Source organism: Plectropomus leopardus, chromosome 10 (genome assembly GCF_008729295.1).
Source record: "Plectropomus leopardus isolate mb chromosome 10, YSFRI_Pleo_2.0, whole genome shotgun sequence".
NCBI classification, from domain to species: Eukaryota; Metazoa; Chordata; class Actinopteri; order Perciformes; family Serranidae; genus Plectropomus; species Plectropomus leopardus.
In genome coordinates, this window is record NC_056472.1 from 1683718 (window position 1) to 1711539 (window position 27822).

At 41.5% G+C, this 27822-nt stretch overlaps 1 protein-coding gene across 2 annotated transcripts in view; it reads left to right on the forward strand.

Moving 5' to 3' along the window:
• The first annotated feature begins 1160 nt into the window (after window positions 1-1160).
• Window positions 1161-27822, forward strand: part of efnb2a (ephrin-B2a) — a 39383-nt gene continuing 12721 nt past the window's right edge. The window contains exons 1-3 of one of the 2 annotated variants that reach the window (XM_042494008.1): window positions 1161-1847; window positions 1966-2531; window positions 15701-15984. In XM_042494008.1, the coding sequence (XP_042349942.1) occupies window positions 2419-2531; window positions 15701-15984 (397 nt within the window). In that variant the 5' untranslated portion in view covers window positions 1161-1847; window positions 1966-2418. Of the gene's footprint in view, window positions 2532-15700; window positions 15985-27822 lie in introns of both variants that reach the window. The other variant, XM_042494007.1, reaches the window with a different exon arrangement.

Here is a 27822-nt window from a genome sequence, read left to right on the forward strand (position 1 = left end):
ATTAGCCCGATCAACTGCTAAACACACAGCCGCAATCCACAGCGCAGACTCAAACAAAATCGAATTAAGTCGTTAAAAAGTGTCAAAACTTCACACGCTGAATTCAGGCAGTTGACAGAGGTGTCTGTGTTGGTGTTGGTGTTGGTGTGTGTGTGTGTGTGTGTGTGTGTGTGTGTGCGCGCGCGTGCGTTAAATTAGAGGCCATTGACTAAAACTTCAGCAAAGTGTGAATGTGTAACATTTCAATTAGACTGAAGGAACTTTAATGTGCTGTAAAATAATGTTTTAACAGCTCAGGCGGCGCTTATAGCCTACAGCACTGTAATAGGTCTAATAATATAAATAATAATAACTGAATAGTTTTTGTTCGCCAGCCTGCTGTAAAAAATAAAAAATGTAAAACCTGTTTAAACGTCTTTAAAGTTTAAAAAAAAAACATGTGGATTTTACTTTTAACTCTTTGAGACCTGGATCGAGGTCTTGTGCTTTGCTCAGACGTCTTTCACAAGCTGTCTGACCCTTTGAAATATGAGCAAATGTGTTTGATTTCTTTCATAATAGCATTGAGCATTTGGCAAAAAATGTCCCACACATTAAACTGTGACAAGAAAAAAACTTTATTAATTATTTTTAAAGGGGGTAATTAAAATGAAAAAAAAGAAAAAATGTCCAGAAAATATATTCATAATTAGGCCACGCAAAATTATATTTCAAAATTATTTCATTGAATTAAAATACATATTTTTGAACTAAAAGCACTTTTTGGGTCATTTCTTGTTACTTGTTAACCTTTCTTTTTCTTTTTGCTTACTTTTAGGTAATTTTCTTATAACTTACTAATTTCTTGCTCATTCTTGTCCATGTCTTCGGTTGCTCATTGGCCTTCTCCCCGTGCTTTTGCAAGAAATCAAACCAATTTGCCCCGGTTTCGAGGGGTTAAACGACCTCTAAAGTAGGAAAAAACATCTGTTTTGATATTAAATTTAATTTTCTATCATTTGATACATTCCATTTTGTGATTTCTAAGTTTGATTTAAATGTAAATGAAACTCCTTTCGATTGTTTCTGACTGTCCTCAGCTGTGGAGGAAGGCGGCTTTTCCGCTAGTGGGCGCTCGTGCCTTTCGCAAAAAACTTGAGCGATAAAGCGCTGTGAATGGGGAGCCGTGCAGCAGCACTGTGGCTTCACAATACACTCCTGTGTGTATGAGCCTGATGGGGGAAAATGTTTTCTCGTTGCTTTTATTGTGTATTTGGGGAATATTCCGAGCAATTATAAACACGTGAGAAGTGCGCGTAATTCGTTGTTTGAGGGCTGTTAGGAGGAGTTAAAAAACATTATTTCTGAAGTTTGTTCTGTTTTGTGTATGTTTTGTTTTTTAGGTGAGGAATGGTTTAATATGTCTTAATTATAGGGGAATTCGCCTTTATTATCACTTTGCGTCCTATTATTGGACTAGTTATATCTGTTATGAGAATTTTAATCGTTATAATTAAAAATAAAAATTCAGGTTGAAGTTATCTACCTGTCTATTGATAAAAGAATAATTCAACTGTATTTTCCCCCGTTTCGCTCACCACTAGTCACCGTACTGAACCAGTTGCCCCCGCTGACTGACAGCTCAGCTCCGATTGACTTCCCCACCGAGGGACCAATCAGCGGCGGCGGGGGGCGGGGCCTGGGCCAAAGCAGCTCCACCAAATATTATTCCCAGTCGCGCTCCCTTGCAGTTACTTTCCATCCAGGTTTCGGAGCAGCGCTGAGGCATCATCCCCTCCGTCTGTCTGCGGCCGTTTTGGGGACGGGATCTGCAGGAGCGAGCCGCGGCACTTGTTGGGGACCTCTTAGTATGAGAACTTCCATCCCAGCTCCTTTGATTTCTTTCATTCTCATATTTGATCATTTGCTTCATTTTGACCATCCGACCTCATTGTTTCGCCATTTTTCTGCTGCTGTCACCCACAGTTTGTTGCTCACCACCACCAGCAGCAGCAGCACCAGCTGAGAGGAGAATATCTCACCATTCCACCACCAGCCATCTCTGTCCTCTTCTCCGCTGCAGATCTGGATTTTTTTGTTTGGCAATGCTGGACTAGAACGCAGGGGGATTTATATTTGTATTGATTTCCATCCACTTTTTCTCTCTGAGGGATGTATTACAGCGGCGTGAAGTGTGCGCTCTGAACAGGGGAGAATATAAACCCACTGTCCGCTGAATGAACCACTGCCGTGCGCCTTTGGTTTCTGGAGCAGGTCTCTCTTCTGGAGATGCTCTGATCGGGGCTCCGTGCGCACTGGATCGGGATTTAAACTGAAGAAATTGTTTTCTGGAGCGCTTTATTTTTTTGCGTGTGGACATATTTGGTTATTCTGAAAAAGGATTGTGCACCCCACCCGGAGGCGCGCAGCCGGCTAACCATGGGGGACTCGATGTGGAGATATTATTTTGGAGTTTTGTTTATTGCCTTCAAAGTGGACTTGTGCCGTGCGCTCATCCTGGAGTCCATCTACTGGAACACAACAAATACCAAGTAAGTGGAGCGCGAGCCGAGCTGATTACTGGCCCCAGTAACGCCGTCCGTACGCTATCCCCGTGCGGCGGCGAATTCACGCCAGACTCAGTTGAAAAATCACACAATTAAACGTTTGCTTGCCTGCCGCCCGTGGCGCATATGCGTAAAATAACACTAGTCATCATGAGGTAGTTTTACAGAAACAACTCTTGAATTCGGCTCACAGTGAGCGGAACAAAGAGCTCCCAGAGTGGCGTGATCATAAATTTAAATCGATCTTCGCCTATTATTCTTGCATTGCTTTTTCTGCGAAAAACATCTGCGTTTGGAAAGTGAGATTTTGACCAAATAAATGCAGCCAGAGAGCCTTCATGATCGATGTGTACTCCGTCTGCCGCTTCATTCGCACAATTTTGGAGCTGAGTTAAGGTTTGTGTTCTGGGTTAAACGCACGGATAATACACATAAACTAATAAAGCCATCAATCCAAAAAACACACCTGTCAAGATAAAAGACACTGCATTCAGCTCTGCTCGTTGATTTGCTGCTTTAACTGAGAGATTTACTGTTTCGCCGTTGGGGAATATTTACGCGCAGCGGACGGCGAGGGCCCGCTCGGCCGTGCGTTACTGTGCCACTCAAACCCGCCTGAGAATCAAACGACTCATAGTGTGTGTGATCCATCTGTTATTTACTTTTCACTGGCATATTTCTACTAAATTATTCACACCTGTGGGTCATTTTGGCTATTTTCGGTAAATATTTTTTAAACTTTACGCTTCGCGTCCTCGCTCAATAATAACTTGGACTAATAAAAATTCATGAGTCTGTAACAGGTCCGATTCCATTAAAAAGAGCAGAGCTTTGACGCTGTATTGAGCTCATTAACAGGCCCGTTTGTTCCCTCGCAGTTGTGTTTCCACGGAATCACCTATTGGATGTTATTTTTTTTAATCCTCCGTAATGAAGATAATATTAATGAAGCAGAAATGAAGCCTTGTGCTTAACGTGCCGAGGCGGAGGCATCGTGGAGCTGCTGGGACGCACCGCCGGGCCTCTGATGCTCTGCTGCGGTTCCCAACACTTTGTGTTGAAATAAATAAATAACTCACAGAGCAGTGAGCAGTTTTGGGGCGGATTATGCTGAAAATATGCTTCACGAGACAAAAACACGAAATAAACCGTCGTGCGCCCAAACCCGCTGCTCTCCAACCATTTCTGCTCCTGCCACGAGACTGACGTAAAACCCCCAAAACAGCAGAGCTGGCTGCGTCATTATCAGGATGTCCCATACGCTTTTTAGCCCGTTAGAATATCACATTCAGCAGCCTGAAATAATTTACACCCTCCATCTGCCCCCTAAATCTCCCCACAGGCCAAGAAAGGCGGTTAAACTCCTTTCTGCAAATAAAAAAGGTGTCTTTCTCCTCCTCTACACCCCTGGTCTGAGCCCGGCGGGGGGCGCTCCTCTTTGTGGCCGTTTCGTCACGGCCAAACTCGAACTCGCTCAATAATTCAGCTTTTGGCTGGGATGCAGCCAGAGAGCCCCTTTCCTCTCAGTCTCCCGCACCGAAACACGCACAATGGAGACGTTCTGATGCACTAACAGGTGTCTTTTGTTGCGTGGAAATTAATCTTAAATTGCGCTCGGGGCCTTGCCGTCCTCATACCGTGCATTTCAGTGTGTGTGGATGGTTTTGTGGGACAGAGCTCTGGTGTTCTATATGCAGCACACTCGGCCTTCTAGCCTCTTGACTGCCACAGCCATCTGTGTGAATTTGAATCCTGACTGTGCGCGCAATGACGCGCTCATTTATACCTTTAGCTCGGTTCAAGGCACAAAACGGCACTTTGCGCACCTATATTCCAGTACACATGTCGCTGTGTGACCGTATCCCACCCAGTCCTCAGACTGGTGCCCTTTGATGACCATTTGGCCCTAAATAGAGAGGCGGTGATGAGAAACCCCCCCCCCTAAACGCTTGAATCTTAAGTGTTGTGGCATTTTAAGCCAATGTAAAGTTACACATCATAGCAAATATGAACACTGCTTAGAAACTGAAAATATATAATGCTAAGTATGTAGATCAGTTTGATTCCCGATTAGGCTTTGTGACTATTCACGGATCAGCCAACAAGTCATTCTATTCTTTTCAAATGTCTTTCTGCCAGAGCCAGTTCATGATCTTCTGTCCATGTTGGAGCTACAGATTAGTGTGTCATTTCAATTGGCGTGTCTCTTTTGATTTTGAAAAAGAGGACAGAACCAAAAAAAAAAAAAAAAAATCTGTCCAACCTCAGAGCAAGTATAGGCCTTGAGATGCCACAAATGCAGCGGGCATTCCGGTGGAATTAGTGCGTGCATTTGCGCATTCTTTGTCTGGGTGAGGAGTTCAGAGGTAAAAGGCCACAGAGTGATATCATTGTGTGAGCGCGCGCCTCCTTCTCTTTAGGTTAAAGCAGCTCAGTGCGCTTTTTGGAGCAGAGCGAGAACAATAAGTTCAAGTTCTCTGCCTTGAAACTGTTTCATTTAACAAATTTAGGTCATTTCACAGAGACACTGACGTAATTTTTCTCATTGATTCTCCTCATTACTCATTACCACGCAGGAGGAAGAGCACAGTTAGTTAAACTGCTGCACCAGTCACTTGGTGCCTGTGTTTTGTCTTAACAAATGAATTTAACCTCATTATTAATTCTATTAGACATCCCAAACTTCCAAAAGCTGGAAAATTGCGAAAAAAAAAAACATTTAGAAAACATAAAATGTATTGTAAAAATCAATGATTTCAGAGGTTAAAACTATGAAAACACTTTATTATTTGATTTTTTTTTTCAGAACAAACACCTTGAACTAAGGTCATAGCAACAGCTACTTGTATACACACAAAATATCATTTCTCACACGTTATTTAGTCCCAAAATGTTTTGTTAACATAATATTTTGGGACTAAATAACTTGTTAAGAAGGACAGTTTTGCAGTGAACAAGTACTTTGCTTTCACAAAATTGTAAAGAAGTTGGTTTGTACCAGAAAAATGATAAAATGTTTTGATAGTTTTAGCCTCTGAAACCATCAATTTTCACAATAAACCTAACATTTTGCCAAAACTTTGATGGAAAGTCACAGTCTCCCAGGTCTCCTGATGTAGCTTTGGAAAGTTCGGGGTCTCCAATAGAATTAACATGAGCTTCAATGGATTTAAGTAAATGGAAACACAGGAGGTAGAGATTGGTCCAGCCGAGTTTATTAAGGTTTGAGACCATTTTCCAGCCAGCTAATGTCTGATAAATAACTTTGCTGTGAGTGTATTATCCTCTTTCACAGCTTGTTCAAAGTGCCTGTGTGTCACTTATTCCTCCTCGGTAACAGAGGACCCCGAAGCGTGAATATCTTTCTGCAGCAGGTCAGCAATATGCTCAACAGCCCGAGTTGTCCCTGCCTCTGCGTCTCTCTTTGAGTTTGCGTTAGTCCTCCTCTTTGACTATTCAAGGAAGGATGAATGTTAGAAATGTGAAGGCTGTAGGCCAGTCTCATGCCTTTGTGTGTGTCAGCCGGGGGAGAGGATAAAGAAACTCTCTCACTGTGTGTGTGTGCGTTAAAGTGTGTGCATCTATCAGGAAAAAAAAATCCCTCCACAGGGCCCACGGCTGTGTCGATTAAACCTCATTGTTGTTTGCGCTTTACTACTTTACTGCCCTTATGCATGAACCTTCTTTAAAAAAAAAAAAAAAAAAGGACCCCACCAACCCTCCTCCCAGTCCCTGCAACACACACACACACACACACACACACACACACACACACACACACACACACACAACACACACACACACACACACACACACACACACACACACACCTCCTTCTCCTGGTAATCCATTTTGTAGTTGGGAGGGAGAAACAAAAGAGAGGCCTGCTTTACATGGTTTATGTAAAAGGAGCGCTCCCTCTCTTCCACTGCAGTTCATTAAGAGATTACATAGAAGCCCAAAGGCCCTTTGTGACCGGGCAGTGACGGGGGCACCTCTGTGGGTCCTTTTGTGAATGCAGGGGGGGTTAGAGAGAGAGAGAGAGGCATAGAGATGCAGGTCCATGATGAATGAGTGAATGGCCTTGTGCTGAATGTTGTAACCTCCCTCTTCCTCTAGCCATCCCTCCTTACCCAAAAATCCCCTGCAGTGCCTCTTATTTTGCCTTTTTCCTCGTCTTTTCTCTCCACAGCACGGACACAGAAAAGATCAGTTGCTTTAATTTAGCTCCATCGATCGGCGGAGAGGGCGAGGGAAAAATGGAGGGAGAGAAAGTGAAATCCTGCCATGTTCGACAGCGAGTTCACGCTGCCGGGGTTATGGAGGTTGACGTGGCTTTTTAATGATTACTGCCAGGAGAAAAGTTGATGATTAAGATTGTGTAATAAAAGAAGAGGGAGCGAGGAGAACAGGAGAGAAGTGAAACAGAGAGGAGAGAGAGCGTCGAGGCCCCTTGGGGGTAAGGAGGGTAATTATGTCTAGGCCTGCTCAGAACCCACAGGCCTGGATTACTGGATGAAAGGTACGGCTGAGGGCTCGCAAAACCAGGGAGAGGGTGACAGGCGGCGTAAAGACCTCTGTCCCCTCGGCCTACAGAGGGCGAGAGCCGGGGTGCTATGAGGAATCGCGGGGTGGATTAACCCTCTCCATGCCCAGGCTTGGCCTCTTTGTCTGCCGCCTTAATGAATCCTTGCATTGCAGTTGGGATTCAAACAGTTGCTCTCGATCTGCAGCAGAGCAGACCGTTGTTTTCTCATAACTCCGGGGCCACAGGAAAAGACAGGGTGGGATTCGGACCAGGGATTACACCAGGGAGGCCACACATATCCAAGAATCCAGTGGTTTAAATAGAGACAGAGAGACAAGAGGGGGAGACACCCTGTTACATTTTTAGTTCCATGTAACTTTTCAAGTTCTAAGACTAAAATCTGAGTTAACATTACTGAAAAAATTTAGAAAACCTTGCCTTGAAAAATGTACTCTAAGTATATATAACTATTAATCCTAATTTCTGATTACTTTATATCTAAAAACTGAAAATTTACTTATATTTACTGAATTTTGTGAAGTTGTTGCAACTTAAAAATGACAAATTTAATTATATAGTATATAGTCATATTTGTATTTTCTTATGCATGTTAACAAAACAGAACTCGCAGATCACCTAACTTCATCAATGGCAAAATCCTCTTTGTCATAAACAAGTTAAGTTAGACTAACTTAGTTTACTGCAGTTGCAAACACGAAGAAAGAACAAGGTCATTCCACTTGTCATCTTCAATTTGCAATAACTTCACAAAATTCAGTAAATACAGCTAAATTTCAAGTCATGTTAACACTTAGATATAAAGTAAACTAATTAAGACTTGTAGTCATCTTTAATTTCCTCTTTCAAGGCAATCAATTAATACAATTTAAAGCAAGATCAGTTTGTCTGATTTTAGAGTGTATTTGCTTTTTCTTACAAAAAACAACAAAACTATAGTGTTCAGCCTGCCTTAGAATTTTACGTTGACTGAATTTAAGAAGACAAGTTGAGGTCATTTTGTAATGACTTAATTTATCTCCTCAAATTCAGTTAACTTCAAAAAATTAAGGCAGCCTGGACACTAACTTTTAAAAGTTAAAACAAATACTTTATTTTAATAACATCCAGCGGTAGACATTAAAAGGTTAATTATACATAATAAGGCAAATTCTCAAATTCATTCAACTTAAAAATGTAAGGCAGTCTGAACACTAGCTGTTTTAAGTTAAAGCAAATATTTTCTGAAAGCTTCAGACTCACACGAGAACTTTTTTTGTTGTTTTTTACTGACAGATGCAGCGGTCACAACCTCAGGAAGTCTGCAGTCCTCCTCCTTCTTTCCTTTTGCTCCTTTTCCCCCAAACGTTTCCTCTCCCCTCGCCAAACACACACTAAAAAAGACACCAAACGTAAAGGTGAAGAAAGGTGGTTAGAAGATAAATGAGAAAAAACAGATGTCACATGGTTCTTTCAAGTCTCCAGCAGTCACCCAGTGTCGCCCACATGTGTGCTTGACTCAACATGCTTCGTCACGTATGCTGAAGAGACACACACTTGATTTGAAAAGTCCCCTCAACCCTTAAATTTACAACTCCATATTTCACAAAAGATAATTTCACCGTTAAGTGTGTTGCCTTTTAGTGAAAGTTTGCGCCATGGACGTCCTCTCTAAAGAGCAATCACAGGCGCAAGTCATTGCTTTCAAACCTTTTTTTTTCAGAGAAAAGCAGCGAGGGCTCTTTGTGTGGAGAAAATTGCAGCTGTCTGATTTTTGCTGTTTCATTATGAAAACCATCTCAGTATAAAAGGCTTTATTTCTGGCTCTGACAGACGCAGAGATTGTGAGGAGAGAGTTCAGGCACCTGTGGCTGTTCTCACCTTCCCACCAAATGGCCCGACGGTGTGCTTAGAGATGAGAGCAATGAGGCCGGCTTATAGAGCCCGCAGCTCCGCTCGGCTTCTCTCTTAACTCTTCTGCTGGTTCTGTGGGTGCGTTTGTTTGTGGGGGAGGTGGAGGAGGGCAGATAGAGGGAGCAGAGAAGACGAGTGCTACTGTGTGTCTCTGTTGCTTTCTTCTGTCTCTTTCCCGCTCCCATCACCTCCTGTGATTACACATTCTGCCCGAGTGCACTGTTGGAGGAGTGCTGGCCTCATTGTGACAGGGACAAATCTTTTAGACATGACAGAAAACTGTAGCTGCAAATCACAGTGATTTTCGCTTTATATATCTATCCAAGTTAACTATTTGTTTTAAAAAGTTTAAAATTTTAAGTTGACTGAATGTGAGAAACCAAGTTGAGGTAATTTTGTAATGATTTGTCTACTTCCTAATAGTCCAAAATGAGGACTATTATCAGCATAAACACTTAAGGTAGCCAGGACACTATTTTAACTTAAAACAAATGCTTTATTTTTTACAGTGCAATTATTTTTTTTCATGTATTCGATTAATCATATAATTATCAAAATAGTAAAACATGCTCATCACAGAGCTTCAAATTTCCTGTTTAGTGTGAGTCCAAAGACCAAAGATATTCAATTTACAGTTATATAAAACAGACATAAGCCATAAATCCTCAGGAAATTTCAAAAAAGAGAAAAACCCCATCAATAGTTAATTGCTTCTAAAAGTTAGCCCATTCAATGACTAGATTAATCATCTATCTATACTTCAGTGCAGCCAACATGAATACTATTAGATTGATAACTTTTCTGAAGCCATACATGACTTGTTTCTATCTTTTAAAGTAACAGGAACAGCTGTTGAAGTAAAGTTGTTAAATTTTAATAATGATACAAAAGTGTTCTGAATAACCCTGCTCTCCCCCATTTCATTTTACATTTTTATGTAACTTTTCAACTTCCACATACTGCTTTCACTGTAAAAAGACAGCATATGTTTTAACTCACAAAAGTTTGTGTCTGGGCTGCTGTAAAATGTTAAGATGACTGAATTTAAGAAAACAAGTTGAGGGCATTTTGTAATGAATGAACTTGAAATTCAGTCAACTTAAAGATTAAAGGCAGCCAGGCCACTACTTTTTTTTAAAAGTTAAAACTAAAAGTTTATAGGGCAACCAATAGTGTAGATAGTCAGTCCAAGGAAGTAAATGAATGTCTTTACATCACCCCCCAGTTGTTTACACTCAGTCTTTAATGTGTTTAATGCCTGATCTCCAGACTAGCTCACACCGCTGTGATGAAGTGGGCTCAGCTCTTTGGTGCAGGAATATTTATGGTGGGGGAGTCTGACTAAAGAAGGGTTTTTTAGGAGGGGGGACAGGAGGGGTGAAGGGCCAAGTGTGCCTGAAAGCAGAGTGGGGGTGGGGGTCAAATTAATTTACAATCATGAGATGGCAGGGAGAGCTTTTATGTATTTAGAGCTCCCCCCTCCCCTGTATTCATCCTTACTATTTGTGCTGCGTGTATGTGTGTGTGACCTTGTGTACCTGTTGTACCTGGTGCTTGGTTTGACTGGCTGCCACTGGGCAAGGTGTCTGGTATCTGACACACATTCAGCCATCGCAAAACACCGGCAGGGGAGGAGACGGAGCGCGGGAAGGGAGGCGCCCAGCTAATGAATGAGTGTCCGACTTGACAGCCTCCCTGTCTTCATCTCCTCTCTCGTTTATGCCATCTCTCCCTCTCCCTTTGTGTTTTTTTCTAAGAGACAATCCAGAATAGCTCATATTTGCCCTCAATCAGCCTCTTGGCAGCTTATCTTTAAACCCACATTCAAACAGTTTTATTCCTCTTTGTCAGCAGTTATTGAATGCTTTCATTATGCAGCACTTTGCTGTAAATCAGCTGGCGAAAATACAAGAGTGTAACAGAGAGGATGGTGTGTGTTAGTCTTGTTTCTCTTGCCCCTGGCTAAGGCAGATCTCGATTTGGAATAGTAAAGGCAGTGAAAGAACAGGATACAGCCATTATGATAGCATATCTCATATTCAGGGAAGTAAAACACACAGAATAGACACCCGGCGCGTTTGTGTGTGACAGAAAGAGATGAGGATGTTTCCTTTAGCTCCTTCACATCTGTGTGTGTGTGTGTGTGTGTGTGTTATCCAGCTCTCTCTGTGCATTAACATTGTGTAGGTTTTGTTTGATCTCCTGCTAGTCGCCCACTTCCTTTAAAGATAGCGTTCAGGCTGGCAGGGCACAAGTTACGACGCCCTGGATGATAGTATTGTCAGAAAGGTGTTGGCGAAATATGTCATTAGAAAAGACTGGAAATGATTCACCTGTTCACCGTGTATGCGTGTGTGCAGTAGGTGTGGACCTGTGCCTGCTTGTGTGTGTGTTTGTGGGTTGTGTTATATTTTGACTTTTAATCGGTTCATGAGATTTTAAGACACTTTTTATTTTTCTGTTTGAAAAAATATTTATGGTGTGGGTACCTTCATCTTGAAACTGCCCCTCAAACCCATAATTTGTCCTGTGTAAACAAACAACAAGGCTTGGAGGGTATGTAATATTTCAGTTCCATTCAATTTTATATTTAAAACCCATTATGACAAATCCCAATTTATCTTAGAGGGCTTTATAGTATATGATAGTCCTCTGTGGCAAAACCCCCAAAAACCCTATAATGGGGGAAAAAACAAACAAAGAGAAAAATGGTGCAAACCTAAGGAAGAGTGATTGAGGAGGGATCCCTCTTTCAGGATTGAGAGATGTGCAATAGATGTATTTCATCCTAATATTGACAGAAAAAGTGTGTGGAGCTACAACAGCATGTGCGCTATTTACTTTAAGCTTTTCAGACTTACAAACACATGATAGAAACCAACAAAATGTTATGAAAAGTAATATTCTCACAACCATTTTCCACCTATTACCTATTTTACATAGAGAAATACAACTGTACAACTTTAAAAATCAGGTGTCTCTCAGTTACAGAAGTCGGACGAGGCTTTATTGAGTATTGCACTTCATGCAAACTCGACAGAAACAAAATAAGACTATCTTGGTTACTCTTGTTAGTAATTGAGGAAGTAAGTCCACTGTTCCAACAATCACCAACTTAAGTGTAGTTGAAATAAATTCTTAATTCATCAAGTTAGATGTAAAAAAACATGCAGTTATTCCCCATAGTCTCTCGCTGCCTGCTGGCTGCTGGCTGTTTACAGTCCTGTAACTTCTCCCTCCACCATTGGTGTCACTGTGTCTTTCAGCTCAGCTGCCTGTTCCACCAGTAGAGAACAGAGACTAAGCTCTGGTGGTGCATGCTGTGCACCACATACAATGAGCTGAACAGAAAGAGGAGCGCCTTTATTTATGGAGGCATTGAAAAACATACCTTCGGGATTTCTAAATACCCTGGTATACTGTGATACCACCAAATCCTACAAACAACATGCAAATTGTTTGCAGGAGTATATTTTAACCGAGAGCAGGCTGAGTGTTTCAGCATGCCTTTAGCCTTAAAGATAATCCAGGCTGAACCTGTCCTGACTCCAGCATCAAACTTAATGACAGACATGAGACTGGTATCAATTTTAAAGAGCACAGCAGATTCAGAATACAAGCAGCTTTGATACACATGGATCCTGAGTAGCTGAGCATGATGGGACAAGGCGATAAGGCTGCGGAGCTGCAGGATAGGGATCTGCTGTTGTGTTGTCAGCAGAGTACTGAAGCACTTCTAGATTAACCTCTTTAGATAAATAACGGCCACCACAAGCAACACCACGCTACACACACACTGACCGCCGCGCACACACAGACATTTCAAATAAGCACATGCATGCATGCTTTCACCCCTGTATAAACACACATGCCACCTTGCACGCATGAATGGATGCTTCCAACCGTGCTCACACACACACACATACACAAACACACACACACACACACACGTACACAAGGTTAATGCATACACCTACAGCTGCACAGTGTTTGTGTAGAAGCGAAGCCCCCAAGGCTTTTCTAAGGACCTTTCCTCTCTCTCTCTCTCTCTGCTCCAATTCCCCCCTCCCTTCCGATACACACACACACACACACACACACACACACACACACAGCTGATAAGATGATGCCAGATGGCGCTGCAATGCATAGACATATATACCCTTCCTCCATCTCCCTCTCTCTCTCCCTCTTTTGCTCTCTCTCCCTGTGTCCGTCACTGGACACACTGTACCACCGCTGAGTGTGTCCCCAGGGGGCAGAAAAAATATTTTGCTCGGCCTAGTTAGCCACTGCGTGTGCACGTGCGAGATCTGGCGTGTGTTTGTGTGCATATCAGTGTGCTCGCTCGTTCACAAGTGCACGCTGGAAGCAAAGAAGATGATGCACGCTGTTGGGGAAGGAAGGAGAAATAATGTATGTGTCTGCATCTGAACGCTCGAAACTGTGTTTGACAGAGATAGACACAAGAAGAAAAATGCTACTGTGAGAGAACTAGCAGCCAGTATGTTGATTGTATATATATATATGCTTTGAACCCCCCCCCCCCGCTATTTCATTTAGAGCTCTTTGTTAATTATGAACCGACAGTGCCTTGCCACCCGTCCCCTGTGTGAAGGCTCCCCTGCTGCCCTGAGGTGGCTGTCTTTGTAGTCAGAAAAAAAACAAACAAAAAAAAAACAGTAAAAGCTGTATGCCGGTGCTCAGGCCTCAGTATGATGTTTTGGGTCTCATTGCTTTAGTAATGAGATGATCTCAGGCTCTCTTGTGCTTTCTTCCAGGAAAAGAAGTCAGAGTTCACAAGAAAATGTTGATCCTGCGAAAGACTTTTGTACATACAGGATATATGTTAAACATGAGAGTTGAAATGATAATTTATTAAAGTAATCTATTTTTTGACCAATTATTAAATGAATCTTCATCTAATTTGATAATTGATTCTTTATTAACTTAGTTGAGTCAAAATTCTCTGATTCGAGTTCCATACATGTGAATATTATCTGGTTTCATTCTCTTTCTGTGAAAAAAGAGTACTGTTAACCAACTTCAAATGATTACTTCAATCAGTAAAACATAAATTATTTAAGATTATTATTGAATCATGTTTTCAAGTTAGATTAACACAAACTGCTCCGATATCCAGTTGAGAAAACTCAATTTTGTGTTTCCAGCTTATTTAAGTTGGTTGACCATTTTTCAGTGAACTTAATGGGTTGTGGACAAAACAAGACATTTTAGAATGTCAAACGTTGACTCCAGTTAAACTTATTTTGTTAACTTACTGACTTACAGAATTTGTTTACAGGCAACACATTTTACATTTGGCCTTTTAACATTTATTATGGACTTTAGGAAACAGTGATAGAAATTTTTCGCCATTTTTGACATTATACAGATCAAACAACTCATTGATTAATTAAGAAAATAATTGTTAAATTAATCAACAAAGAAAATAATTCTCAGTTGCAGTCGAATTACATTTGTAATTCACAATAGGGCTGTAACTATCAATTAATTTATTTTTAATTTAACAATTATTTTTTCAACAAATCAATTAATTGTTTGGATTGTTACATGGTGCAAAATGTCACATGATAATGTCGTAAAATGTTTTGTTTTATCTGACCAACTGTCAAAAGATATTCACTTTACTATCATATTAAACAAAAGCTGCAAATTTTACCCAGGTAATGTTTGGTGTCCATGCTTGACAAATGACAATTATGTGATCAAAATAGTTTCCATGAAATTTTTCTGTCATTCAACTAATAACTTAATCGATTTAGATGGTGGGTAAAGGCCCATTGTTTTGGTCTTTTGCTCGGAATCTGTCCTATTGTACATACGATCATCACGTTAAAGTGTAACGGTCCCACTTGATATTCCCATCATTTCTAGTAGTCACTTTTAGCAATGAATTCCTGTCTATTTACTGGAACCAGTATTTACAGTCTAACATAAAAAAGCCTCCAGGGCTTCCATGGTTACCATTTCAAATTGTATTCAAGCATCATGGGGCAAATTGGTTTAGCAGATAAATACAAGATTTCACCTCCAACTCGCGCTCCAACTGTGAATGTGTGTGTGCGAGTACGTGCAATCACAGGAGTGCTGCAGGGGCTCACAGCACTCGAAGACTAAATGGCGACATTATTTTACTTTTGGGAAGAATTTAGGGAAATTCAACTCCACTCCCAGACAAACCCCTCCAGGCTCTATGTCTATCTGTGTGCATGATTCTGCTGCTCTTCCTGTTGTTGTGATTTTGCCTCACCAAGCTGGGCTTTTATTGTTTTTTAATTTTCTGTTTTGTATGCCAAAGCTGTTCTGCCCATTTCCTTGGCATCCGGGAAGCGCATCGCCTTCTCCTCATTTATCCGCCTAATTATTCTCTCTTTCCATCGCTGCCACAATGCTGGAGAAAAGCTGTGATTTTATCTTCAGATATGGGGTCACTTTGCACCACATGCGTACACACATATACACACATCACACATTCTGCCATTATCCTTCATCATCTGAAATTAATGGACCCAATCAGTAATTACCACATCAATAATTAAGTCGACTTCTCTTTTTTTTTGAAAGATATGGAGAGGCTCAATGGCAAACACTCCAATCTGCAATGCATAATGAATGATTTGTCATCAGTTCTTCTGCAGCTAACTGATATTCTTCTTCTCCTTGTTCCCCGCCTTCCTGCGTCTCCTTTCAGATTCGTGCCAGGCCAAGGCGTGGTATTGTACCCCCAGATCGGGGATAAGTTGGACATTGTGTGCCCCCGTGTGGATGGCGGGGTCAGCGATGGCGTGGAATACTACAAGGTATACATGGTGCCTAGGGAGCAGCTGGAGAGCTGCACCATCACCAAGGCCGACACACCGCTCCTCAACTGTGTCAAACCCGACCAGGATGTCAAGTTCACCCTCAAGTTCCAGGAGTTCAGTCCCAATCTATGGGGCCTGGAGTTCTTCAGAGGAAGGGACTACTACATCATCTGTAAGTACTTGTCTCACTCTGAAGGGATAATAAATTAGGCCTTGCATAATTAAAGGGGACAAACAGCCTTTTAAACGGTTTTGCAAGGTTTAACAACCTGCTGTTGCTGACATAGCTTGAGTTTGCGGACTGGCTTTGTTGTGTGCTTCTGCATTTTTATTCTTTTAGTCAACAACTGGTCATACATGCACAGTCAAGTGGAGTTATGGCTATAGTTCAAAAAAGCCATATACTTGGACTGCTGTCCTTGTCCCAATATACAATCACTGGAGGAGAATCCATTTATTGACATAAGCATGTCTAACTCCTCCATGGTAGGTAGAGATATGTCCTCTTTCAGCTAGTTGCTGTTGGACCTTCTACTGGTTGGTCTATTAAGTCACATACTAAACAAGTTAGCAAGCAGCAAACAGGTCTCATGTCTCATGTTGGACGGGACCACATGAATAACTTTTTGGTGTTGTACATTTCATATGTTCTCTATGCTGGCTCTATACTTGGTACCTTCGTTTTGTTTTCTTCCCTTCCACTTCATCTTTTGTTTTTCACAGCTTTCTTTTACCATATAAAGTGGACTATGGAAAACCTTGTCCAAATCAAGTCCAGTTGAGGTGTATACATGAACAAATAAATTGAACCTCAGCTGCATTATGTAGGTGTGTTAGTCAAACTTTGAGAAATTCAATTTAGTACAATTTCAGTCAGATTATGACAATAATTTGACTTTTTCTAACATCATGCAAACTTACAGACTGTTGGTCTCTCCACCGACAAGTATACATTCCTTTGGTGGTTTTGATGGACATCCTGAGGAAATAATCTGAAGTTTGGTTTAGACTTTACTGGCAGATAAGTGAGAGAATTCCTTGAACAGCACAAATAGGCTATCTAAAGGATGATTCTTCCCAAGAGATCCTACACTAATGAGTATGTAAGTAAACATTCTAGGTCCATTTGAAATTATGTTAAAAGTCCATTCAAAGGACTGTGTAGTGTTTTCACAGATTATCCCTATGGGGTGTTCTTCTTGTATGAACCAAACATCTAGCAAGATCCACATGAGAGAAATCTTGAAGCCGTGTTGTAGTCCAAGTCCAAGTTGTAGAAAAACTTTGCAAAGAGTAGTTATGACATTTAAACACCTCAGTATACTTCAAACAAAGTTAGATAGATCCTGCAACAGCTTCTGAATACCCCTTATCCCATAGCCTTACCATGTCTACCTTTATATATGGAGGACTCTTTGACTGAACCATTAAAGGAATATTTCATCGATATAAGGAGAGTCCTCACATAAAACTATGCCATCTCTGCAGTAGAAATACGCAAATACTTTTGACATTGGTGCTACATGACCAGAGAAGACAGAGAAAAAAGAATTGAGGCATTACCTTTTGCTTAAAAGGTAGTAAATCAAAAACAACCAGTATGAATCGAACTTTCTGGTGGATGACGTAATGTAACCTCGTTCATTCAACACAATGCTGGCTGACGATATTTCATATTACACTTAATTGTAAGCTTTGAGGTGAGAAATTTTCAATGCTGTAACAGAATCTTAGTTTTTATTTGATGGTACTGTTTAGTTTTACCATTTGACAGTATTTTGGTCAAAATAGAAGAGCGAAAGAGTGAGAGAGACGTGCAGGTAAGTCTCTTTATCAGCTGTATCAGCTTTGAGTGCGTGGTGGCGGAGGCAGGGTTGGCGGTCAGTATGAAAATGCAGTAGTATAGCCTGTAGTCTGAGCTATTGCAAGCCAAAAATCATTCGGTGGTGTTTAGACGGAGGTGAGGAGGGATATCTTGGCACTAGTTTACCCACATTGTTTTATATAAAGCTGGTTGAAAATCGAAATAGTCCTCAGCTGTAAGACTTTTAGCAGCTTGTACTCTTCAGTCTCGTGGTGCAGGTGCAGTTGCTCTGCTTTGCCTGTGATGTACTAACGCCGCCCTGGGAGGAAGTTCTGATGGGGTTTAGTGGCGGCCCCCCGGTTTGAAACATGGGAGGTGGACTGAACCATCTGTGTGACGCTGATGGGGGGTGTGCCGCAGATTGGACCATCTGTGAGGCTCTGCCACAGCCATCTGTGAGCTGTCACAGTAGGGGAAGGCCATGTTTGTGACTGAGGAGAAGGAAGGGGAAGAAAGGAGAGTTAAGAGAGGAGGAAAGAGATGAGCAGGAAATACCGCTTCTTATCCAAACACTCTATAGCTGTAGAGGAAGTAGAATTTTGCAAACAAATGTGTGAAGCTAACAACTGATTGTACTGTATGGAATAAATCTACTTTAAACTACCTGCAGTGACCGAATCCTGTGAATTATGTTCTTTGGGCCCTCCACAGAAGTCCTGCAGAGAGAGCCGTCAAGCAGCTGTTTGAGAAAAACAGGTTCACCTAAACAATATGCTCATTCACTGAAGTTAGTTTAAAAGCAAACAGGCAACAGTGGCTGCTCTTTGTCATAGCTGCAGGATATTTGCATGGCGGGGCATGTCTCCCTGCGTTACAGTCTAACAGGTACTTCTGTGGTCTTGCAGGTGAGACATGTGCTCAGGCAAATATTTGGGAGGAAATATAACAAGTTAAATACCTGACAATGGCTTACAGGCAATACAACACTACAACCACATCTAGGTGGAAAACAAAGTACACGGGGCTAACTGGTGGATGCACACATAAATTCACCTCCCTGTGCACAAGCACCCACACCCACAGGAGCCCAACAAACCATTAGATGTGGTTTGTGTGTGTACTGAAGGACTACAAAGGCTTCTGACTGAAGAGACACCGACACCATCACCCTCCCCTCATCTCCTCCTCTACCCAAACGCTGCAGTTAATTATTGATGAGCCAGTGCTGGTGTTTACTTACCCTGGTTCTCCCGGTGCGCTGCATGAATCCCATCACACCGTGGTGAATCAGGAGCAGGGATGGGGATAACTTTAGGTTAATGCAGAACATGGATAAGAACATGTAGACCATCATACACTCTTGGAAATACAGGTGTTAACTTGAACCATGTAGGGTTCTTGGGATTGTTCCTGTATGAGAACCATTTTTGGTTCCCTGTAGAACCTTTAATGGAACACTGTCAGTAGGATCTGAATAGAACCCAGTGTTAAGGGTAAAAGCTAGAACCATCTGTGAAATGTCCCAGGACCTCCTATTAGAGGCTCTACAGAGAACCCTTCTATGATGTAACTGTTCCGCCCAGAACCCTGTCTGGGTGTTCTATCCAGAACCATTCCACCCTCTAAGGGTGCTAAGACGAACCCAAGGGATTCTACAGAAGTCTTTCATATTCCAATGCTTTCATCTAAAACCCACTCTGGCGTTCTATCGAGAGCCCTTTCATATTTTATTTAGAACCCATCCAGTATGTTAATAGTAGTAAGTAGTAATTAACTACATAACCCATAGATCTTCCTCCCACTAACCATGGTTTTAGTTCTCAATAGAACTCTTAGTCTTATAAAGAAACCCTGAAAAACTCTTCCTTTGAAAAAAATAGTACTTCAGAAGCAAATGGTTTCGGGTATGACGCTGATGGGTAAAAAGAAGAAGCCTTTTTGAATCTTTATTTCTCAGAATGTACATGCTATCGAGGACAAACATACACACCACACACACACACACACACACACACACACACACACACACACACACACACACGTTGTGTCTCAGGAGAGTGGAGCTGCAGCTTGAAGCAGCTTCTCTGTGCACACACAGCTGCACCGGTTCGGATGCCCTGCGACAACAGCAGCCCTTCTCAGCCCATCCATATATCTAGAATTCTCCATCTCCGTCTCAGCCAGAGCACACAAGAATACTCAATTTCCCACCACCTCATGCTAAAGACCCTCCTCTTAGAGTCGACAAGTTGGAACAGAAAGAGCGATGTGAAAGTTAAATTTGGAACTTTAAAAAGAGAGGTTGGAAAATCCAATTTTGCACTTCTTGCAAATTCCCTTTCCACTGACATCCTCGCTTCCCCCCCCCTACCACCGCCAGTCCACCTCCCTCCACAGCTCCCCAAAATGCTAATGTGTAGCCTAAAGAGGGGAGAGAGGGAGCTGTTTCTCCATTGGAGTGTGTCACGTTTTTGCTGTTAATTGCCTCTTCTTGGCTAGCTCTGGCCCCCAGTCCTGCAGCTTTAACAGCCCACTGCAGTTGCATTGTGGCACTGCGTTGTGTACTTAGTGCCGTTCCTTTTTTGTTGAATCGGCCGCTTGGAGAAGCTCCAGCTTTGCATGGGTAAACACCGAGAGTAAAGCACAAACAAACACACACACACACACACACACACATACACACACACAAAGAGAAAGAATGAGAGAGATACACAGAGGTGTGCGTAGGTGGAATCAGACTCATGGTTGTTTTTACCTTGCGGTGTCGGAGTGAGCCAATGTGTGAAGCTTTGCCTGTGGGCGGAACTGTGTGTGTCAATGTGTTGGGTGAAGAAGCTCTGGGAATTAACAGATACATATACTTAGGGCTTGACTCGCCCTGTGCTCCTTGACGTGAATGCATCTCCATCTTGTTATTTGTGCCCGTGTGTGTGTGTTTCCTGACCCCCGCCTTCCCTTGAGCAGCGCTGTCCAAGATCCATCCGAGTGTGACACCACCTCAGAAAGTTCACCGCGAGGATTTCATTAGTCTTTTGGAGTGAGCACTCGATACGTAATTAATTAACCAGCGTTTAATCCTCCATTTCTTCTCACAATTGCCAAGGCCCCCACATCAATGCTACGGATCTGAGTCTCCACCAATTGGATTAGTGCTGCCTTGTGTTGAGTATTGTGCCAAGGCTAGACCTAGATTAGATGCTCGACCCCCCCCCCCCCACACACACACCAACACCATTCTAACATCTGTGACATCAGGCCTCAGCATTTCACTGTCTCATCCTGTACTGTGATGTAGTAGACACTGACAGGCAGGTAAGAAAAGGATACGTGTGTAAGTGTGTATTCCACACTCTGCTTGTGTGTGTGGTTGTGAGAAGGCTTGGTTTTTAATTTTTCATACCTTAATCACCCTCCTTCAGTAAGGCCTACTTTTAGCTTTTCAGACTAATAAATACACAACAGAAGCCCATAAAATGTTAAGAAAAGTAATAATCTCACACCTATTGACCTTATTAACCCTTTGAAACCTGGGCAAATTAGCATTACTTTTTTTCAAATACATGCAAAGATGGCAGTAAGCAACTTTTAGAAGACATTAACCAAAAGCAAGCAAGAAATTAGAGAGTATAAAGAAATTACGTACAAAATTAGGAAAACAAACAAAGCAAACCTCCCCCCCAAAAAACAAGAAAATGCTACTTAAATTTTTAAGAACTCTGTAAAATAATTTTAAATATATGATTCTGATAATAATCATAGTTCTCCAGACATTTTCCCTAACTTTTTTAAAAATTATTTTGTAAATCAACTAATTTCTTGGAAATTCCGGGGCATTTCTTACCAAATTTTTTGAGAAAAATCAAAGCAATTTGCTCAAAGGGTTAAATACTTGTGAAATGTGTCTGAATGCAGCACAAGAAAAGTGGCGTTGATCCAGGTTTCAGGGACAGAGTGCGTTTGAAAATACTCACACTGTGCACCAGCGTGCACTACGGCACAAACTGGACTGTTGATACATTTGGAGTGCTGTAGGATTATACAGTTACGTTTTGCACAGCAGTGCACTCTGGGAGTGGCAGAGCACACTTTAGGCTCTCAGTCTGGGTAGAGGAATGGAGTGTGATCAACCACACCGTTTATTCATCATGTAAAATAGAATGCTCTGTTTCTTCAAATAACAGCTCTCTCATTTTCGTGTAGAGCATGACATTGAAATAACGAATGCACCCTTACTTGCCTCATTAACTCATAATAAAACACACTTTATTCAAACTTGACAAACAAAATAAAACTGTTTTGCTTACTGTTGCTAGTAATCTAGTTAGTAAGTCCACTGTTCCAAAAAAATCACTAGCTCCAATTTGGTTGCAATATATCCTAAATTCCTAAAAGTTCAATGTAAAAAACATGCAGTTATTCCCCACAGTCTGTCGCTGCCTGCAGGCCGCCGGCTGTTTCCAGTCCTGTAACTTCTCCCTCCACAACTAGGTGTCGCTGTGCCTTTCAGCTCAGCTGCCTGTTCCACTAGTAGAGACCAGAGACTAAGCTCTGGTGGTGCGTGCTGTGCACTACATACAATGAGTTTAATAGAAAGAGGAGCGAATGTATTTATGACGGCATTGAAAGACGTGCCTTTGGGATTTCTAAATACCCTGGTACACCGTGATACCGCGACACTGTCCAAGCCTGATTTTGTACCCTGTGTTTGCTTTCGTGCATAGAAAAGGGGGGCTACTGTATATGTGCAAATTCCTGTCACCGCGTCTACGTGTGGGTGCGTTTGTGTATTTTGTGCCCGCACACGTGTATGTGTGTGCGTCTCTGTGTGTGCCTTTTTAAAGTGGCCACTGTGCACAATGCTGCTCCAGTTGAGAGCAGATGAGTTTGATGTGATTGTTTGCGGCAGCATGGCCTGCAGCCGGGAATGTAGTGAGCTGGATGATTACATGAGCTAAAGAGGGAGAGAGAGAGGGGGCGAGGGAGATAGAGGCATGGAGAGAGAGAGAGATACGAACAAGGAGGGAAAGGGGGCAGAAAGAGTGACGAAAGCGAAAGAGAGCTAATGAGAGAGGGAGGGGATAGAGAAAGAGAGAGAGGAGAAAAGGAGCCAAAGGGAATGGGGGCATAGCAAGAGACAGAAAGAGAGAGATGATGAGCTAAAGAGGGCAGGAGAAGGACGAGCCTGAATTTACAGTCAGAGCAGACATGCAGAGGGAAATTTCATCAAGACTTTAATCACCTTTTGCCTCCGTCACAACAGAAAATAGTCCCATCACCTCCCTGCCACTCTGATTGTCGGCTGAATCTAACGGGAGCTCTGAGGATGAAAATTCCTCTCATTAACTTTGAATTTAAAATGCACTCTCAGGTTTGTCTGATTCAAACTATCAGTTCTTTATTCACCCCAAATACATCCTGGTTCATAGTATTAGATTGGTGCTGACATTATTATCACATTATGGTAATGGCAGTCAGGTTTATTCAGCCGCTGCGGTGTGTAAAATATAATAATATTTGCTTTCAGTCGTGCCGTGCCTTTTCCACCCAAAATTCTAATTAAAGCATTTATCGCTGCTGTAATAATTAAGTGTTAATTTAAGTAGATTTCAATAATGGATTTAAAATGTTTGTGTTTTGAAGGAGCACAGTTGGAATTGGCAGGCAGCTTTGGGTATTTGGGGCGACCCAGCTTTGCCCTGGCCCGATTTTTGAGGTCACTGGGGTCCCCGAACGCCGAGGCGCCCCCTGTCACGGCTGATTAGGGCACACAGAGATGACGGGTATTAACCAGCCTGTGACCCCGGTGCTGTGACGATGGCTTTACGCTCCACGGCAACCCGACGGATGGCAATTACGCTTTACATCATAACGTCCTTTGTCTCTTCTTCCTCTCCACTTTCTGGGACACGTCCTCTCTCCGTCCATCCACTCCCTCTTTGATTCTCTTGCTGTGTGTGATACGCTTCCTCTCCCATCCTATCTGTCTCTGTTAGATGCCTCTTCAGTCTCCTGTTGCCATGCGGCTGCGTTGTTCCACCATTTATGAGTGGCCAAGCATTGTCTCTCTGCAGTGTGCAGCAATTGGACCAGCACAATTTGAGTTAGCAAAGCACCTTTCAAAGTGCCCTCCAGAGTCGGAACTACGAGAAATTTCAGTGATACACGAGTTGTCTAGTTGTGACGTTTACGTGACATTTCAGGGCAGCAGAAATGGCAGAAAACATGGGCATAGAGTTAACAGATGACACTAAAAAATTGTATATTTGGTTATTTTGTTCGTAGTAGCTATTATTTACTTTTAGTAGTGTTGCATTTTAGTAAATGCATCTATCTACATCATAAATGCAGAAACATGGCAGTAAATGTTTGGTCAATGGTAAGAAACTTTTTTTTATTCACGTATTAAATATATATTTTTGATCACATTTATGTTAACTGCTGTCCATGTAGTGACCTTTATTAAATACAAAAACTTGCAGGCATCAAGCCCATTTATTAACAGCTTTTTTTCTTTTTTAACAGTGTGCCTTGGAATTTTTTGGTTTTGACTTATTGACTAAAGAAATAACAAGTCTAAACTCTCCCTCAATGTTTTAGTCATTTTTGTTCTTGAATCCAAAGAGCATCTATTTTTTAAACCTACACACGTGAAGTAGCACTCCTCAGCCAGACCTTTTCAAACATGTCTTGATATATTGGGCACTTCTCATTGGTCTCCCAGTAGGCTTAGTCTTGGTTGTACAGGTACCATTGAACCAAACTAGTGTCTGCGTATTGTAGTACTTTCTTCAAGAATGGTCAAACACATTTACAAACCCCAAATCACATGAAAAAAGGATTTTTTTCCAAAACAAATATTTGGTTAGTAAGCCCATCCTGTAGCGCTGAGAGGAACAATAACACCTTTGTCTCCTCTGAGCCTCTGTTACATATTTAACAGTATTTGATCATATTTTAAACCATTCTTCATTGCTCAGATAACACCCTTCATCCTTCTGCTAAATGATCCTTTAAAAAATCTTTTTTTTGCAATCATTAGTTATTTGATTTGATGAGTCTAATCTTTTGTATTCAAGTGTCTTTATGATTTTTTTAGGTTTTCTTTTTACTTTCCGTATTTGCTTTTAAAGTTAATTGAGACTATTCAGAAACTGACACAACTTTTTAAAAGTAAAAATCACATTATTATATGTTAACTAATGTATTTTATGAACGTTTGTTTCTGCATGACTGTCCAAAGATCAGCTCATACAAGCTGAACAACATTCCTTGAGTAACTTTTTGGAAAAAACCCCAAAACAAAACAAAACAGAAATGTGCTGTTTTAATTTTTAATCTGCAAGATTTTTAAGTGGATTTATTCCTTGTTAAAGATTATGTAGAACATAGCTTGCGTCCTATATTAAGAAAAAACGCCATCCCTGGACTGCATGTAATTATTGGCCTTTATTTATACAGTCTTTAATTTGTAAGTAACCTTTACTTTCCACTCTTGACACTAGTACAGATATTCCCCTTTTTTCACTAACAGTATTAAAGCTCAAACCTTGGACCTGATTTACTATCAAAAAGCACATTAAGCTGTCCTCTAAAAAGCACAAAAAGGACATTAAGTTGTCCTCTAAACCTAGCTGTAAATACCATCACAGCTATCTGTAATAGGCCTATTGCAGTTTTTTTCTTGCGATTTGCCCGCTCCATCAGGAGGAAGCAGGAAACACAACCCACAGTCTTAGTCTGGATTCACAATTGAGTGTCTCGTTAAACACAGGGTGATTTTCCACTCTCTTGATTTGATAAACAGGAGAAAATTAAGTTAAGGAGGCTAAATTAAGTTAAGGAGGGTGGGAAATCACCCTGTGTTTAATGAGACACTCAATTGTGAATCCAGACTAAGACTGTGGGTTGTGTTTCCTGGGTCGTCCTGGGGGAGGGGGGGGGCGGGGGAGACAGGGGGTGTTTACGACGCGGGGGTGGGGTGGGATTGTGGTCGCAGTGTGTGTTCTCAAAGCTGGCACTAATTTTACAGGTGGCTCTGACACACACACACACACACACACACAATGACACACAAACTGTCAAAGTGGGGACACTTCTTTGACACACTTCTGCTATTTGTTTGAGACTACATGTGTGTGGTTGAAGGGGTGTGTGTATTTAAGTGTGTGTGCTGGAACATTTTTTACAGAGCCACTCAAGCTGTCACTTTGGTCTCAAGCGGTACTTTGTCACAGCCGGTGAGTGATTTTTCCTGATGGCCTTTTTCCCCTTTTTTGGGGAGCTTGTTTTTGCATTTCAGTGTGTGTGTGTGTGTGTGTGTGTGTGAGCAGTCTTCTTCAGCCCCAAAACCCCCATCTTAACCACATCACCAGTTGGAGAGCAGTGAGAAAATAGACTCTGTCATTCACAGTCAAGATGGAGTGAACGGTGAGGGAAAATCAGACGGAGCTTTTTTCCTTTTTTTTCTCCGTGTTTCTCTCTCATTGTTCTTCTGTCCCTGCAGAAGGTCACACACAAGCTCAAGCAGCGGGCTAATCTTCCTCACTATTTTTTCTCCTTCTTGTACTCCCCCACTTCTCTCTCTCTCTCTCTGTCTGTGAGTCTTCTGCCAGCTAGTTGGTGACGAAATCCATTTGTGAGGCTCTTGTATGAAGCAGGTCTATCTCACCCCTCCGTTCGCCATCATGTCCCCCCTCCAGCATTACGGATTAGCAGGTTAACTCTAGCCAGCTCATCGGTGAGCCGGTCCAGCCTGGCCTTGTCTGGCTGGGCCGAGGAGGGCCAAGTTGTTCAGCCAGCCTTAGCCAATTCAACAATCACATTCTGTTTAAATCCAAGTCAGGCTTGCCGGCGCTGCAGCCTTGGCATAGCGAGTGTGTGTGTGTTTTACTCTGCATTTAAAGGGGAAGAGGAATTTAAAGTTTAAAATGACTCCAGATTGAAGGATTTTTTTGGATTTCTTTTAAATGTCAAGGAAATGTTGGCTGAGTTAAAAACAGATCTGTTTTTGGAGGCTTGACAAGGAGGATGTTTCTGTTCTTTTTTTTTTTGGCTTTGGATGGATGTTGATGTTAACCCTTTGAAACCAGAGTTAATTGGTTGGATTTCTTTCAGAAACATTATGAAAAGGCAATTGGGCACTTAAAAAAAAACACATGGCCCAAAAATCAGCAAATTAATAAGAAGTTACAAGAAAATGACCTGAAAATAAGCAAAAAAAAAAAAGAAAAGAAAAAAGGAAATGTTGAAATATCTATGTATACTTTTTCCTTGCTGAAAATTAAAAAAAAAAACAAACAATCTATGTACACATGTTTATCAAAAAGAAAAATAAACATTTCCAGAAAACTATATTTTTCATTTTTGATATGTTATGTTACGTTATGTGGAAGACTATCCAAGGACGATTTCATTACACATGACAAAATCCATGACTTTTCCAAAATTTTCAATGATTTCTCATTAATTCCATGACTTTCTTAGGCCTTGAAAATGTGATTGTGAAATTCCATGACTTTTCCAGGTTTGTGGCATTGAGAAATGATGTAATTTTGGCAGGCCTGCAGGTTCAAAAGGCATGGTTTCTTTTAAAATCAGCAAAAAAAAAACCATTCAAAGAGAAAGAGAAAAAAACTGTCAATTTTTAAACAAGAAATTAAAAAAACATCTTTAAAAAATTGATATATTTTGTTTAAATGTCAACATTTTTAAAAGAAAAACAAATTGCCCATTTTTTCCATGACCATGGGAACCCTGCAGGTTGGTTATTGCCTTTTTCCCCATGTTTTTTTCCCCCAAAGAAATCAAACCAATTTACTCAGGTTCCTATGGGTTAAATAGCTTGTGAAAGGAGTGTAGCACAAGAAAACTGATGTTGAACCAGGATTCAAATGGTTAAATGATTTAATAGGACAAAAAGAGAGAGACAAGAGAGACCTAAAAAAGGAGATGTAGCAATATGTGTGGCGGACCTAAATCCATCCTCTGTGCTGTTGGGCCCCTCCACACCCTGTGACCTCTGACCTCTCACAGCCTCAACATCCCACAAGCCCTCAGACACAAACGCAGTGTCATCATGCATCTCACTCCACAGTCAGTGTTACGATGGTTAATGACATCCTGCAGGATTGTTAAATTCATGTGCAAACAGGTTTATTTGAAATGAACACATGCACAGACACATATGCACACACATGCACACACACA